The sequence below is a fragment of the Homalodisca vitripennis genome, chromosome 1 (genome assembly GCF_021130785.1).
Source record: "Homalodisca vitripennis isolate AUS2020 chromosome 1, UT_GWSS_2.1, whole genome shotgun sequence".
In the NCBI taxonomy this organism is placed as follows: Eukaryota; Metazoa; Arthropoda; class Insecta; order Hemiptera; family Cicadellidae; genus Homalodisca; species Homalodisca vitripennis.
In genome coordinates this window covers 172,789,410-172,806,844 of record NC_060207.1, presented here as the reverse complement: position 1 = coordinate 172,806,844, position 17,435 = coordinate 172,789,410, and the positions used below count along the sequence as shown (strand labels likewise).

Here is a 17,435-nt window from a genome sequence, read left to right as displayed (position 1 = left end):
TATTGAATACTTGAGGACAGCATACTTTGGTTTATTTCAGTCTCATATTTCTTATGGATTAATACTTTGGGGTCATTCTTCTCACGTTAAAGATATTTTAATAATACAAAAGAGGGTTTTACGAAAAATCTGTAGAGCTGAATTCTTAGAACATTGTAAACCACTTTTTATTAGTTTAAAAATTCTCACAATTATAAACCTATACATCTTAAATAAATAAATAAATAAATAAGGTCTTTATTTAGCAAGCGTCCATCAGTACAAAAACTGTTTTTCATGAAAACTCTTGTCAGACATACAGAACACATGGAGAACAATAACGTAAACCATAAAATAAATGTAAAACACTAAACTATAAAAACTAAACTAACCTGATGCATATGCATGGGTCAGGCAAACACCACCTTCACACTCCCCTTAAATTTCATACAGCTATAACTTTTTAAAGTGGGTGGCAAAGCATTGTATTTCTTTGGTCCAAAGTAACTAAAACCCTTTTTTCCCCGTTTCCAACTTTGTCTTTGGTAGGTGCAATAGGCTGTTCTGACGGGTACTACGCACATTAATTTCTTGCCTGAATACCAGCTTATTCCTGAGGTATTCAGGTTTTCCCGTCTGAAGAATTTTGTGGACCAGATTGACGGTTTGCAAGTCGGAGACACCCATGATAGACAACACCTTAGCATTTAATCTGTACTCGCTGATGTGGTCGAATTTTTTCAGATTGTAAACGAATCTCAGTGCTCTGTTCTGCAGACGAGTAAGTATCATCAAATTTTCCTGAGTCAGACAACAAGCAAAAGCTGGAAGAGCATAATGTATAGCAGGAAATATTGTTGACCAAACAATTTCCAGCTTGGAAGATTCTGGCAAAATTGTGCTTAATCTGTAAAGGGCCTTTAATCTCATTGTCACTGTTTTACATATAGCTTTGACATGATTGGAAAAATCGAGTTGGGGGTCAATAGTAACACCAAGAATCTTTAGACTATTACTTGCCATCAAAGGCTTACCGTCCACAAATATACACCGTTCAGCGCAGCTATTCACTGACTGACTACTCGAAGATATCCGGTCTACAAGCATCACAGAACATTTATTAGAATTCAATAGCAAACCATGATCGTCTGACCATTTCTTTACACTCACTAAATCAGTATTGACATGACGGACAGCCTCAGCCGTTTCTGAGGGTTTAAAAGAAATCAATAGCTGTGAATCATCCGCGTAGGAATGCAAAGAACAGTGACTTAAGTGATCTTTCAAATCTGCTGTGTATATAAGAAAGAGAATCGGTCCTAAGCAACTGCCTTGAGGAACACCAACGAACCTAGGAAGTGCTGTCGATAACTTCCCGTTTACCTTTGTACGTTGCGTACGCCCAGACAAATAAGATGAAAACCATCTAACTGAGATATCATCAAACTGGTAAAATCTTAGCTTTGCTAGCAACAAATCAAAATTCACCGAGTCAAAGGCTTGGGAGAAGTCAAGGGAAGTAATCATACTCTCTAGGGCCTTATCTTTAGCTGAAATAATTTCATCAATGACATTGAGAAGTGCTGAGCAAGTGCTAAAACCCTGCCTAAATCCTGACTGTGTTTCAGGAAGTAATCCTTCAGATTCCAAATATAAGACTAGTTGTTCTGCCACAACTTTTTCCAGTATTTTGGAGATGACAGGAAGGATTGAGATAGGTCGAAAGTCTGAAACTAAGGTAGGATTGAGATTCTTTGGCAGAGGAACCACCACGCTCTGCTTCCAACTAGAAGGGAAATTGCCAGTTTTCAATGATACATTGACCAGGTGAGAAACTGCTCCAATGCAAAAGGGACTCAGGCCTCTAACCATTTTTATGGATATTCCATCCACACCAAATGCAGTACTTGTGATACTGTTCATCAACTCCTTTACCTTACTTTCGGATACAGGAGAAAAAGTGAAAGTAGAATCTATCCCTGCACATTTGTTACTGTTAAAGAATTTCAGTTTTTCTGTGCTCACTGTCCCGTTACAACCCATAGTTGAGAAGTAATGATTTAAATCTTCTAGTTCAACAGAATGGTCCTTTTCTTCAACTGACCTCATCAAACCACCATCTCTTAAAGTAGCCCAGAAATCTTCCATCTATTATTACATGTAAAAACTAATCTGCGCTCGTTCACACTTAGACAGGATTTGCATTCGTATAATACTAGAAATCGTGATAAGCTTGATATACCCCAGCACAGGCTGGCCAAAACAGGTTCATCTCACATGGTGAACAGCATTGTTTTCTTTAATAAACTTAATGTAACAGCTTGGACTGCCTCAACTGGGGTGTTTAAGAGTAAGGTATTGCATTGGTTACAACAAAATCCATTTTATAATCTAGAGGATTTTCTAAATCATGATGTGGATGTAGAATTTTAATTCTGAATAACTAAATAGTGCCAGAGTAGTAATTAAACTCATACATTGTAAAACCGCAATTGTAAAATTTTACGTGTCTAATTTTAAACATATTTTATATATTATGTCTATTATTATTAATACATGACTATGCCTATTTCATTATATGTAAAATGTGATCAATGGCAATAAAAATTATGATTATGATTATGATACAGATTCTAGGACACATTAAAACTAGGGAGTTCTTTTTCAAACATCTGTGCTATAATATTGCCTGTTAGTAGATAGATCACAACTAGGGATATTCATGTCCCAGAAAATAGGCATCAGGAAAACATACGATCTTTTTAGAAAATCAGTTCATTGTGTTCCTAACATTTTTTTTGCAAAACTCAAGTGAAAGATTGGTTACATTTCATATCTTGCAACAAATATTTTGTGATCATCCGTATAACAGGAAATTTATGCTGATATTTTATACGTCCATATATTGTATACGGAGTTTAGGATCAAAAGTGTTTGTAGTAAATGTTTGTGCCAAATGTTGTAAACAATATATTTGAACAATAATTTATGCGTCAATGTTTTACAGGAGGAATTTATTACCTTTTCAACTTCATCTTCGAAATTGTCACCAGCATTAGACTCCTCCTTCTTGCTGCGCTCCATGAGTGTGGCACGTTTGGCTGCCAGGTAGAAGGAGCGCTTGATGCGCAAGTAGTAGGTGTCGGCCACTGCACGCACTGAGTAGTCTGGCACAAATGTGTAGCGCAGCATAGACTCTAGATTGACTGATTGTAGACTGCCCAGGGGCTGAGCTGACTGTGCTGTTGGGGACTCCGCTGTAACACCACACACATGAGTTACATACCATGACTAATCTTCTACTCTAACCTAACCGTAACATGAACTTATGCAAGATAATTTAATAAAACTGAATTATATATAAAGAAAAAATCAAAACTAATCAATCATACCGATTACAACTAAACACATTTTGGATGCCGAAGTTGTTCAAGAAGGAAATAAATCAACAGTCATTATTTTTATGATTATTTTCATGACAAGCCTCTACAAGAAAAATGAAATGATCTTTCAAGTAGCTAATAAGAGATTGTGATTTTTCATCTGGGCTGTTGTGTAGCAGGGGGGGGGGGCAAATTCCAACTGATGTGTAGGATTTTGGATTGAAAGAGAACAGATCATGTCATTGGTTTTTAATGGTGAGCGGTTGTTTGATGAGTCAAAGTGTGGACATCAGAAAAATTCTTGTCTTGGTGGATTTTGCGGCTTCAGCACAGGGACTTACCTTTAGCATAGCCATAAGGATGATTATTCTTGTTTGCACAGTTTATCACAGGTTTGTGCTTGGCAAAGAAATATTCTGAAATTTAAGGTCAGCATATCTAAAAAATTTAACAATAAGGACAGTAAAATTATCACCTCATTGTCAATAATTATTTTGCAGGAGAGAACCTCATCTTTTCAGATCATGAAGTTCTTAATGAGTTGGACCTTACCCCAAATTCACCAATAGTATTCTTGTGGCAGCTGTATGAACTTTGTAGGCCGAATAACATGACCACCAGATATAAATAGGCTGCATCAAGGTAAGTTATTCTTTACTACATAAGGGCTAGATGAGTATTATTGGTAAGGAATTGGGGGTGGGTACTCATATTATAAAAAAAGGATAATTAGATTTGGGGGTTTCTCTTTCCTCTCCAATTTATATTCCTTTTACCCTTATTTACTTTATACTGTTGGCAATCTAAAAAGAATTGTTATATACTGATTAAAATAATATTAATTGTTATTACATCAAAACAAACATCCGATTAACAATGGTTTTCAGTACTAACAGGTTCTTCAGAACGTGAGAGGTAAGAGTTCACAACCTGGGACAGGTTTTATTTTATTGGTTTCATCAGTTAAATATTCATGTTACACTTATTACAATAATTAGTCCTTAAACGGGTCTACAGCTTTTTGTTCAACTTCATAATTTTAAATATTTTTCAAGTATTTTAATTTTCTATAAATACTTTTTTAATAAATACTAAAAACAGCTTCAAATTATAAGTTGTAATTGAAATAAAAAAGAGATATTAAAAATCCTTTAAAAATCATGCAAAATTCTCAAAGCAAAATAAATTTAAAGGTTGATGTCAAACTATCTTATTCACCACAGTTATTTATTTCACAATGCTAACACTTGCTTTTATGCAAGAGTAAACATATCATGCAAGTAGTGTCATATAATGTCCTTGTTTACATGACAATGCAATAGGTGCGGAAAACATGCATCTATTGGACACAATTAATAGGGAACCTGCTAGACTCTAAATAATGGAACACTGAGAAAATTGCACATAAAAGTTACAATTTAGTACTGATATCTCACCGCTCTTAGAGTAATTGAGAGAGGGTAAATTTAAATGTTAAAATGCTGTCCAATTGTAAAGTGACATAACACATATATACTATTAACAATTGTTTTATTATTTCTGAAAACACAATGAATTATATAAATTATATAAAAATACCCATATAAAACGTTTTTTGAATACAACTAATCTTTGAAAAATTAAATGAATTCTCATTATGCAATAAAATTATAGAGTACTTCAAATGGTAAAATCTTTTAGCAGTATAGAAACTTTAATGCTAGTTTACAGTTCGTATTTCATTTTAATACCATATGCCATAAATTAAATGCAACTCCATTCTCACATACTAAAAAGAGATATAAATACACCCACTAATATTCCAACCACTAAAACATTTCAAAATATCTAGTTATCTATAAATCTGAATTATTTCAAAATAAAATTATCTAGGGTAAACTCCAGCCAGTTTATAAAATAAGAACTAAAATTTAAAAGAAGCAAAAAAAGCATTCACCGAGTTTAGGCTCACCGACGCCCACATTCTGTGTGAGAGCCTGCATGCCGAAATAGGTGAAGGGACCGCTCTCAAACACCAGGTTCTCTCTGCCCATTGTCACCTCCACACGACCCTCCAGGATCAGTATGAAGTAATCGGCAGACTTGCCCTGCAACAACATTGTGATGGTACTTGTGGTCCAAATTTGGCTGTATCTGAGTATTTATGGAATAAAACTAGAAAACATTTGTAACTACAACATACACACAAACCCACACACGTGCACACATATAAAAGATGAAAACCTTTAGTTGTAATTTCAGACAGTATTTGAATTGTCATTTACAAATAAATTCTAGGAGCAATTTAGAAATATTTTAGAAACCTATATATTTCTTATAAAAATCTACATGTACTGTATTAAAAATGTATTTACCTGTTGATAGATCATGGTGTGAGGATCATCTTTTGATTTCTCCCTGTTTTTCACTTTTACCTGATAGATTATATCTTGTTTTAATAATCGGCTGAGAATTGTCTCAGATATACTTTCTGGTTTGAAAGCATCCACTGCTGAAAAAAAGAGATAGATGCATTAATGTATAGGTAGAACGCAAATTGTAGGTAACTAAATAAAAGAAATCAATCAAAAAGTTTTGTCATAAAATAAATATGTATTTACTCTAACAAATTAAGTTAAAAACTTGATTTCAATATGAAAAAAACATTGGAAATAAAATGTGCACTACAAAAATAATTGTTTAAGAGTGTTTATCAAATAGCGTTATCTTATATGGCCTTACTGTTATAAACCACTATACAGTTTAGACTTACAAGTGCTAAGGAACTGGAATGTTGCAAGTGTGAGTTGTGGTGAGATGTGAATTCTCTGGTTCTCACTGCGCTCGGCAAATGAAGTGAAATCTTTTTTCATGGAACGGTTCTGACTTCGCCGGTTCTTGGTTCGGTTGTCTGCTGTTGAAAAAAAATAAGAAAATATAATTTTAGAAACTAATGAGCTTGTTTAAACGTAAAAATATACAATGATAATGACCTTCAAATCAAAACTAACATTTGCTCTGTGGAACAAAGTACAATTCATAATCTATACAGAAAACACTGATCAAATAAAGAAGAATTTAAAACTTGCAGCCTAAGGACCTTTCTGTACCTAAGCATTTTATAACCAACTTCTACCATAACTTGTTAGTACAAATTTAATACTAAATTTTTATTGTGATTGACTTTTTCATTAAAGTTAATATTTATTGCCATATTAAGTTTTTTACACTCATTGACAAAGTCAGTTTACTACAGCTACAAGCCAGTCAAAAAATAAACACAAACTTAAATAAAATACTAAAAAAAATATCCTAATTAACTTTAACTATGGTTATATATTAATATGGGATATAGCAAAGACTTGTCAACAGAATAAAAAGGGTTATTCAAGAGTCAATTATAAAATCTATTGCAAAACACTTTTTCAGGGTATATATTTATTAAATGACGTAATTTATTGTACATTTTTAGTGAAACAACCTGGTTACTATTAATTGTTTGGTAATTCTAAGCAATGTATGGGTCAACCTCGATTTTTCTCATATTACAATATAATGTTCCAATAGTCAATTAGAAAAAGAAATGACTAGAATTTCTTGTCGGAAAGCAGTTATAGGGACTTTCACTTTCTTCCGGTTACGATCAGTCTTTTCTATCCTGTTCCAACATCGAAACACGTGATCCGTTTCATTTAAGGTCATTTGACCCCCGCAACTCGGACATGTTTTATTACGTGGTAAAACTCCGTGGTCGTACAAACTATAAATGACGCTAACGTAAACTCGCACGAATTACACAAAAAAGGATTAACACCCGAACGGCTGCACATCACGATAGCAACTGATTAGGACCGGGCCGCCAGTGACTGATAATGCCGCGCGGCCTGAAATTAATTCAGTATATACCCAGAACACGCACGATGCCTGCCCGCTGCGCAGCGCTTCGCGCTGCTTGCTCTTTTAGTCAAAAGAATTAACTCAAGTAGTTCCAAATTTGAAGCCCAGATCACGTCAGTGCCCCTGATCACTAATAGGTAATTCTAAGCAATATATGACCGTCTGGCGGTTGCCTGCTCCCTATAACTGCTTTCCGGCAAGAAATTCTAGTCATTTCCTTTTCTAATTGACTATTGGAACATTATATTGTAATATGAGAAAAATCGAGGTTGACCCATACATTGCTTAGAATTACCAATTGTTTTATCTAGTCTGCAGAAATTAATTGTAGTAAGCCTACTTGACTTACCCCTAGTATTATAGTTATGGTCAGCATACTTAATATTGTCAGGATTATGAAAAGTATACAAAACTAAGTCATATATGTATAAATTGAAAATAGTTTGAATTTTTAAGTTTATAAATAAAGGTTTACAATGTTCCAGAAAACTAACACCACATATGATCCTGGTAACTTTTTTCTGCAAAATTAATATTTTATCTATCCTGGTACAGTTTTTATAAAATATCAAACCATATCTAAAAATTGATTGGAAATTAAAAAAAAAAAAAAAAATCACCAGCTTATCTATTGCATCTACTGTAGATTTCCCTTTTCTAAATTTGAATTGAGAAATACGTAAAAGGTTATTTTTCCCAAAGTAGGCACTTAGCTGATCAAAAACCAAAAGCTCTAATATTCAGCCCAAAATTAAGGTCATTTACACACACAGTAGCCAGTATACTGTATGTACACAATAAAATATATACTGTATAATTGATATTCTGTAATACTGATATGCACTCTATAGAAAGAATGGAAAGAGTATCAATAATTCTGTAACACTAATATTCACCATAGGATCGTCAGAGGTAGAATAACTTTAGTTCTGTTTTACTGATCTTTACCACAGCGTATGTAGGAGAGAAATGCCTGTAGTTCTGTGTTATTGATCTTAACCAAAGTACAGTGTCCAACCTATCAGCTCTTCCACTCAGATGAGATTGCAAGAGCACACAGTTACTCATGTTTCTTCCTGTTACACAATATGGAACAACCATTATCCTCCTGTTACACAATATGGAACAACCGTTTTCAGAAACTACTAAAATATCAACAATACTCACTCCAGACATCAGTTTCGTCCATAATCTCTGCCTGTATCAGCTCCTCAATGACATCCTCCAGTGTTATAAGACCCACTGTCTCGTAGAACGGATCTCCCTCACCTTCGTTGTTTACCCGATGAACAAAAGCCATGTGTCCCTTAATACCTGCAAATGACAACAATTTCAGAACAGTTCCACAATATCCCCGCTAAATATGAATAACGATGTACCCGTTTTTGTACTTCCAGTTTTACGATTTTAGTTTAAACAAACCACTATTTATTATTACGTTTTATACATTAGCCCTTTAGTACTATCAAAGACCAATAATAGAAGTAGACTGGTAATTTAATGTTGCAGTTTGAAGCTGGTGAGAACTGTGCGATTATATTTCACTGTAGTGGATCTATTCTGTAAGCAAGCTGTGAAGTGAAGATGGGGTGAGAAGAGAAAGGCGATGCGGAGTAGGGTGGTGGCAAGGGATGAGGAAGTGCGGGTTAGAGGGGACAGTGCAGTGCAGCACCATCTAGGATCAACTTAACACATTGAGTTGGCTGACATTGAGTCAGTACACTTCTCCCAAATGGATCTGCAGTCTACTTCTATTATTGGTTTCTGGTTCTACATACCTAAGAGACCAACGTCCAACCCGTCAGACATTAGAATATTTACTTCTAAATACAAATAAAATAAAGGGTGATCACAAACTTCTGTGGATGTAGTACTCATGATTCCGAACAAAAAAGGTTGTATAAACATAGTTCAGGAAATGTGTCATTTAAAATCTTTTATCATATTAATACCTCTTGAACTAGTAAAGTTACAGATACCAAACTTTGCACATAGCTTATAACAAATAATAGAAAAACTTAAAAAACCAATTGTGATTTGCTTTAATATTACAAAATGAAGCCTGTTAAAAATTTGTAAAGTCAAATTAAAACAAATAGCAGTATACAGTAGTTAACCAAAATTTATTTTGAAATTTATATAATAATTCCAACAGTACATTCCTCAATGAAATCCATTAATACATAAGCGAACACAACCACTTTAAAAGTTAGGCTTGCACAAGCCAGGAGCAACAAACATGTCACCATTGAGAGGTGGTCAGCTGTTTGTTGCTCCCGGCTTGTGCAAGCATACCTTTAAAGTAGTATGCTTGATTATGCATTGTCGGATTTCGTTGAATACAGTGCCATTAGAATTTTAATCAAAATTTCCAAATAGTTAGCATATTTACATTTTTTTTATAACTGATGCAAAACAATTTAATTTCTTTCAAAATTCCACCCATTATTAAATAGATAATAATTTTAACTCTACTTCATTTCGCAAACTAGGAATTAGGTTTAATTTGGAATCAAGATCTCTCTTAATATTTTGGAAAACTACTGATCTAAGATACCCACCCTCCTTGAACTGTTTGAAGAGCACGTCCAGCGTGGTATCCTCAAAGACAAAGTAACAAGGATTCTGGTAGAACTGACAGAGGGTCTTGAGTGGAGTGTTGTCGTCTGGGTCCACCAGCGCAAGGTCCTTGATATAGAGAACTGTGATGATATTCTTCCGGTTCCCCTCGTATACCGGGATCCGTGAGAAACCTACCTCAAAGAAACACAATTATAGTTTGGACAAATAAAGTGTGAATATTTTAACAACGAAATCCTAATGCCTGATAATCAAGCTGATTAAAAAAAATTGATTTCAATTACTCATGTTGCCTATACTTAAATTATAAGTTGGATTATTCTGAGGAAGTTAACAAAAAGTAAAGAAATATATTTCATAAACAAATTGCTCTAACTAATGTTATGCAGAATGTATGTTATATCAATATTTCAACTTTTAACCTCAAATGTGCTAAAATTTTTAATAATGACCCAAATTCTCTAAATGAATTGAAATCTGAGATTTTTTTTACAATCCCTAAAAACTGGCTTACACTCTTTCTTGTGTTCTATGTTCACAATGCCAACTACGATTCATACTTTAGATAGAAGGCAAATAAATATTTCTAGCAAAATCATACTGTGAAAATATGTAACAATTTATATAATTAGCATTAAAGTTATGGCTGTAATACTCCTATATTGAATGTTTTTATAGTTATTTCAAAGATATGTTTCCAAAATATATCTTCTAACTAATCATAGGAGTCGTAGTCCTCCAACAGATTAGTGGTCTCTTCACCTATTTTAGTAAAAATAATAACTAATCACTACACTAATTAACTTTACTGATGATAAGTCCTACAGTAACAACCAAGTGTAATTGTTTCTAAAATGAAACAATGACCACTAAAACTACATATGAAAGGTAACAAATTGACTATTATTTTCCAAAATCATAGGAACTGTACCTGACTTCATAATTTCAGATACGGTCTCAAAGTCCAGAATGGCATCATAGGAGAGCATGAAGGCATCCTCCAGTTTAGTCATGACATCTGCTACCATCTTCCTTCTCAGCTCCAACGCGCCAGAGATGATGTTCACCTCATCTTTCTCTAGGTCATTGAACTCTGTAGTCAGCTGAAACATTTACACAGATTTAAGATCACCATTCTAATTTAGATGTTGATTTTAAAACTGGCTGCTGGAATGATTCAGTAGTACGTGTTAGATTTATAACCAACGGATCTCAAAAGTTCAGTTTTGCTACTTGGTTCACATATTTTTCTTTAAAAATATTGTAATACTAACTTGATGTTTAGTACAGATCTAAGCGGTATCCAACATTATTTTGATTTATTATTTTAACACTTACACGGCTTTCTGTCATGTTTTATTTTAACATATGTTGCTTAAAGACGTAGTTTGAACCCAAAATGTGAATAGTAGTCTTTATTTACATTATTAAATTCAGGTCAATTTAACTAATTCAATTACGATAACATGGTAAAAAAATAAAATAACTGAGTCAAATTTATTGCAATTGGACTAAAATATTTTATTTTGTTCAAGGATGGTACAAAAATTATCATAAATTCATGTAAGTACTTGGCATACTCAAGGAGTGAGAAAATATTCTCATCATTCTTAAATATATACTTTAAATATTTTCCTTAACATGATGGACAATGGAATGAATTCCTCTAGAAGTTCTAAACTAACAAAACACATGGCGTACTCCCTTACTATCTTTTTTTTAATATTGCAGGTTACAGAAGTAAAGAGGAGGAAAGTTCAGAGATAACAAATCTCTATTTCATTAATTGCATTACGCTACTATTCCACCAGATACAGATAATCTTTCTCACATGGCCAGTAATCACACAATTTTAATTGTAAAGTTCGATTAGTAATTTTCCTTTATTGCATTCTCATTTTACTTGTGATTTTTATTTGTGTTTTGTGTTCTTCTGTCATAGTTAATGTTTATTGGTTATTATTCTATATAACAAAATAGTTGTGAGTTCATTTAATCAAATTCAAAAGAATCATGAAAATATGAAAGTAGTAAAGTAGAAACTGATACAGATTTTATATTTTTCATGACTTAACAATAAATGTTTGTTCTGTAGTATCTTATTTAATACTTTTACTGCAGAAATTGTTTCACAAAATTTTGTACTTTCAATATCTATTTAACAGTGTATATTGATATTTTTGTAAAATATCAATATAAATTTAAGAACAGTTTGTGTATTATACCTTATTACAATATGTGCTGTACAATTCTTGTAATAATTTACATATTTTCACTCTATCATATGGTTTGTGGATAAATGAAAGCAAAGCAATGAAGAACATACAACTTTTAAAAAGAAAAACTTTAAAAATATTAATTTTGTATACTGAGTACAACCCTGTATCATACCAAATATGAAATAGATATTTAGAGAGATACAAAATTAACAGACTCAACAAACAGCCAAATACGTCATTGCATGCTCAATGAGAGAAGCCTCACTTACATTAATACCCGGATATGAGATGGATGTTAAAAGGCCAAACGATGAGATTATAATAATAACACCTTTGACAAAAGATATAGGTTAAGTGGTTTGATAACAGCAGGCTGCATTCAATTTTATCCACAAGGTCGAATAACATTTAGAGAAAACATATTTCATATCTATGAGTGGAGACAGTAAAACTTACTGTCTGGACAATGATAACCTTATAAATTGATAGCTTAGTAATTTCCATGTAAATTATAAAACTTTGCCAATAAAGTTTACAAATTATAATATTATATAATGAACTAAGGAAAATATTGGTTAAACACCATGTTAATTAGTATGTTAAAATAAAGAATATGTTATACCTTTGTTAAAAGCTAAAGTTAAGTTAAATTTATGTTTTCTTTGCATCAGAGTAATAATTTTTTAATGGCTTAAAAGTTTGTTCCATTCAAAAAGTTATTATTGATAAGTTACCTACAAGATGTGGTTATTAGCCAGGATTGTTGATTTAGACAAATAAAATAGTATTACACTTTTCTTTAGGAAACGCATTATTTTTAATAGTCTTTGAATCACTTCGGTTTTTATTGAATTTGCAGTATTTGCTATATTATCTCGATGGGTTTGGTGTTTCAGGAACACATAAGAATGACAATAACTTATGTCTTTATGCATCGATTGAATACAATATAAATAGTCATTTCTGGTGAGTGTTCACAGGACACCCTCATGTACAAAACAGTTAAAAAATGGTGACCATTTATATTTGTAGAATAACCTTCACTATAACACTATATACACTAAAAGTACACTATGACAAAAAAAACCAATTTATTTCTTGTGTACTATATGATATCTCTTTAATATTTTATGAATTAAAATATTAAAGTTTGAGATTTGTTATTCTCATTTAATCTAATATAACTGGTGCTAAATGAAGATCATACAAACATTGAAGAAGTTTATAATAACATGATGGAAATATATAAACAAATATAAGCAGTGAACTTTTAATCAACCAAAAATTAATGGCTTTTATGTAACCGAGTAACAGAAAACATTGAGGCAGTTTTAATAAACTGGAAAAGACACCTCCAATTTAATTTGGCTGCATTTTTATAGATATGAAAGATATAGATATACTTTTACAACTGAATTATCTTACCAATAATGACCTATTATTTTATTTAAGTTTTTGTAATCAAGGGAATAGAAAAGCGGATATCAGTTTAATAGAAGCTACCAGTCTTATAAATGTGAGAAAGCCGGCAAACAATAATCTATCCGCATATAGGGAACAATAGTGAAGATCAATATGGGTGGGGTTCCTCAATGTCATTACCAACAACCATCACCTCCCTCTGTTCATGTGGATTGTGGTTGAGCCCAGCTCTCTCAATCCTGTAAAACCGCCAGCAAACAATGATCTGTCTCCATAGAGAGAACAATAGCGAAGATCAAAAAGGGTGGAGTTTCTCAATATCAATGGCCATTACTTTCCTCTGACCATGTGGATTGTGGTCGAACCTAGCTCTCTCAACCCTGTAAAACAGCCAGCAAACAATAATCTATCTCCATAGAGAGAACAATAGCGAAGATCAATAAGGGTGGAGTTCCTCAACATCATTACCAAAGACCATTACCTCCCTCTTTATATTGACTGTGATTGAGCCCAGCTCTACCAACCCTGTAAAACAGCCAGCAAACAATAACTTTTTTTTTCAAATGGGTAGATTATCACACAACAAATAAAAAGTCAATATTTCCACAATACTGACTTATTTAAATATTTTTAACGAATTTTGATTGCACCAAGTATACCTTATCTGTAATTAACACTGCTGTTTATATATATATATATATATATATATATATATATATATATATATATATATAAACTTAATGAGGTGAAAATGAAAGATCAATATGGGTGGAACTGTGACGAAACATGAAGCAACATTATCATAAAATGTTCACTGAGGGCTAAAGCCACACATGCACACACATCTTTTTGAGATATCCACCAAAACATGATTAATTTGTTTTAAATAGCATAAAAAATAGGGGATCGGAAACAGTAGTAAAGATCAATATGAAACGAGGTTCTCCTATGTTTTTACCAGCAATATTTATTTCCCTCTAGGTAAATATAGGGTCTAGATCCTTACAGCAGAGCACCAAATAACAGCTAAGTAGAAACATATAAGTGGAGTCAAAGTTTGGACTGTTAAACATTTTTATTTGTGAGTATTGGTGGATATTTACTCATTTTTTACAATTTAACAGAGAACATCAACATCATCATTACTTCTACTCAGATATACAAATGAGATATTTACAAATTTTACCAACGAAAGAATTAAAGAACTCACAGTCTTAATATTAATATGTATATGTATATGTATTGCAATCCTCAGACACACAAAGAATTTTAAAGGATATAATTTGAGATGTTATAATAATTCTCATTGCTGTATTTATTGCTGCCTTAAATCTAAACAAAACCTATTCACTCTTGAACTTTATGACACACCGTAAAACTCTCCACACACAATGAATCTGAAAGTACATCACTCTTCCAAACAAACGATTAAACCCACACCCTCATGTAATCAGCAAACAATTAGCTGGCCATTATGTTTTAAATTAATCATTTTTATTACAACATAATTTTTTAAGTAGTACCATAAAAATGTATGACATAAAAAATGTAAAAACAAACGTGGATACTTGCCAATTATGCCTCTATATATATATATATATATATATATATATATCTTTTGAGAGTGGTGTATTTAAGAGTCTTTTAAATACACCACTTTCAACAGAAAACAACTACAACAAAGAACTGAATTACATAAAAAAAATACTGCTATGGTCAATGGTTAAGGCCACCTCAATACACAAAACGAGAATTTATTTGCACAACATACAACACTTTCTAAACAAATCTGTAAAACTTTATAAAAAAACATACAAATAAAACTGTCACTCACAGAACAAGCAAAAAACTATCCCAAATTGTAGGAAACCCTAAAGACAAAATATCAAATGATAATACATCATGAATTTATGAAATTGGATGCAATGACTGTGACAACATTTATATTAGACCAACAAAAATAACAATAAAAACACGATTTAAAGAGCATTTATCACACAAAAAATATGGAAGAGTTGACAAATCTGCTGTAGCCAACCCAAGCACTGCATTGAATCAGGACATAGAACTTCAATTAAAAATCTAAAATTAATAAAAGATGTAACAAAACCAAAGAACTTAAATGCTTGGGAAACAGATATAACTATACATAAACAGATATAAAGAAAACACTCATAAACAATTAAGATGGCCCTATTGAAAATTCCAGTCTTCTTTCTTCTCAATTTATTCAAAAATTAAACTGTAGTCATATCTAATTTTTCATAATGGTTGAAATATTTCCAAAATTTTTGTATTTGCATATTTACACCATATGGTATTTTAATATTAATTGTAACAAAAAAAATGAAAATATTTATTTGTGGAGTCACCTGATGAAACCTTTGGTTCGAAAGGCATCGTCCAAAAAATAAACAATTTAGAAAAGTATTGTTTTTATTAACATTTAGTAATATTTCAAAAATTGTCTAATTGCTCCAAGAGTCTTCAATCTACTTATGTCTGATCTATCTTATAATTTAGATGCTAAAAATAAATTCCGTAGAAGTCTCAGATTTCTTCAAGTTCTCACGTAATGGCAACTGGATAATCAGTAAAAATGCTGGTACTACAAAATCTGATATCCCTCTTTTAAGAATTTAATAAATTATGTAGGCACTGAAGGAATAGCGTCAGTGCCAACATATGAACATTACCATTTTTTTTCTTATTAACATTTCCTTTACTGTTAAATTAATTGGCCTTTACTTACAGTTTTTAAACTGAAAGAATTGACATTTTAAACACATAGAAGCTGATGGGGAGTTTGCCAAATACAGGAACAGAAATACCCAAATGCAAACTGGGCGTTTCAAGACAGATGTGGAATAGACCAGCCTGCTTGGCATCTTGGCAAACAATTATAACTGTCTGTATATCAATGTCTACTTCTACCACATCTCCCCTGTTACTTCACTTTAAACAGGTCTAATCTGGTATTGTTTCAGCATTATGCCAGAGCCAGAACTAACCTTTCGGAAAATACCACACTAAAATATAAGTAAACCGTTTTGGGGTTAAACTCACTTAAAAAAAAATGGATCCATAGTTTTGATTAGAAATCACTACAGGCTAGCATAATTTGTCCATATTGTTTAGCCACAAGCTAGCGTATGACTGGGGTGAATCAGGTTTGTTTGACCTTCAACTGAAATGACAGTAAACCAATGTGAACAGTACTGATCTGAGAGGAATCTAGGGTTAAACTCATTTAGATACGAGTTATATTAATCATCAACAAACACGCTCTATGCTGTCTTTATTTGGTTAAGATAGAATTTCTTATATAAAACAGAAATGGGCATAGTTAACTAATAAAAAATGACAACTTTTTCCACAATTTATTTAGGTTTTTCATCCATAAAACCTCTTAGTTTCAAACATTATTATTATTCCCTCCTCAATGATAATGAAGTGAAAGAACAGTCAGACAACTTAACCAGATTGGTATTACCTCAATCTTCTTTTGACTTTATACCTGAATTTTGATTAGTACATGCATTTTTCCATTCCACGCACACACATATTATAATTTTTATATCGCAGCCTTTAATATGATTTAAAAATATAAGTACTTATATGATAACTTTTACTACTATTTTATTTTTAAGATTGTTTAAATTAATAGTAATTAATTATATAAAACAAATGTTTGAGACTAAAGAAAATTACAATAAGATAAATAAATAATACAGATTAGAGCCAACGTTACAAAGATAAAAACCCAAGTTCTAACTGAAGTTTCTAATCATCAAGTACATTGTATCTATCATCCATACTGTGAAAGATTACAATAGTTTTTCAAGTAAAACCAACTACATTTTTGAGAGGCTAGATATTTCACTAATGCATTGTAGAGATACTTCAATTGAAAGAGAATGAAATAGAGAACATTAAATAAAACCTAAAATATATTGCAAAACATTACAATAGCGTA

General features: G+C 32.2%; 1 protein-coding gene across 5 annotated transcripts in view; it reads right to left on the bottom strand.

Annotated features, from left to right (window-relative positions):
• LOC124352741 (unextended protein) overlaps positions 1-17,435 on the bottom strand; it is an 84,799-nt gene that overhangs the window by 12,432 nt on the left and 54,932 nt on the right. For 3 of the 5 annotated variants that reach the window (XM_046802386.1, XM_046802383.1, XM_046802387.1), the window contains exons 4-10: positions 10,750-10,921; positions 9,800-9,991; positions 8,406-8,552; positions 6,115-6,255; positions 5,717-5,853; positions 5,299-5,449; positions 3,001-3,236 (exon numbers count right to left, since the gene is read on the bottom strand). In XM_046802386.1, the coding sequence (XP_046658342.1) occupies positions 3,001-3,236; positions 5,299-5,449; positions 5,717-5,853; positions 6,115-6,255; positions 8,406-8,552; positions 9,800-9,991; positions 10,750-10,921 (1,176 nt within the window). The remainder of the gene's footprint in view (positions 1-3,000; positions 3,237-5,298; positions 5,450-5,716; positions 5,854-6,114; positions 6,256-8,405; positions 8,553-9,799; positions 9,992-10,749; positions 10,922-17,435) is intronic. The other 2 variants (XM_046802385.1, XM_046802384.1) reach the window with 2 other exon arrangements.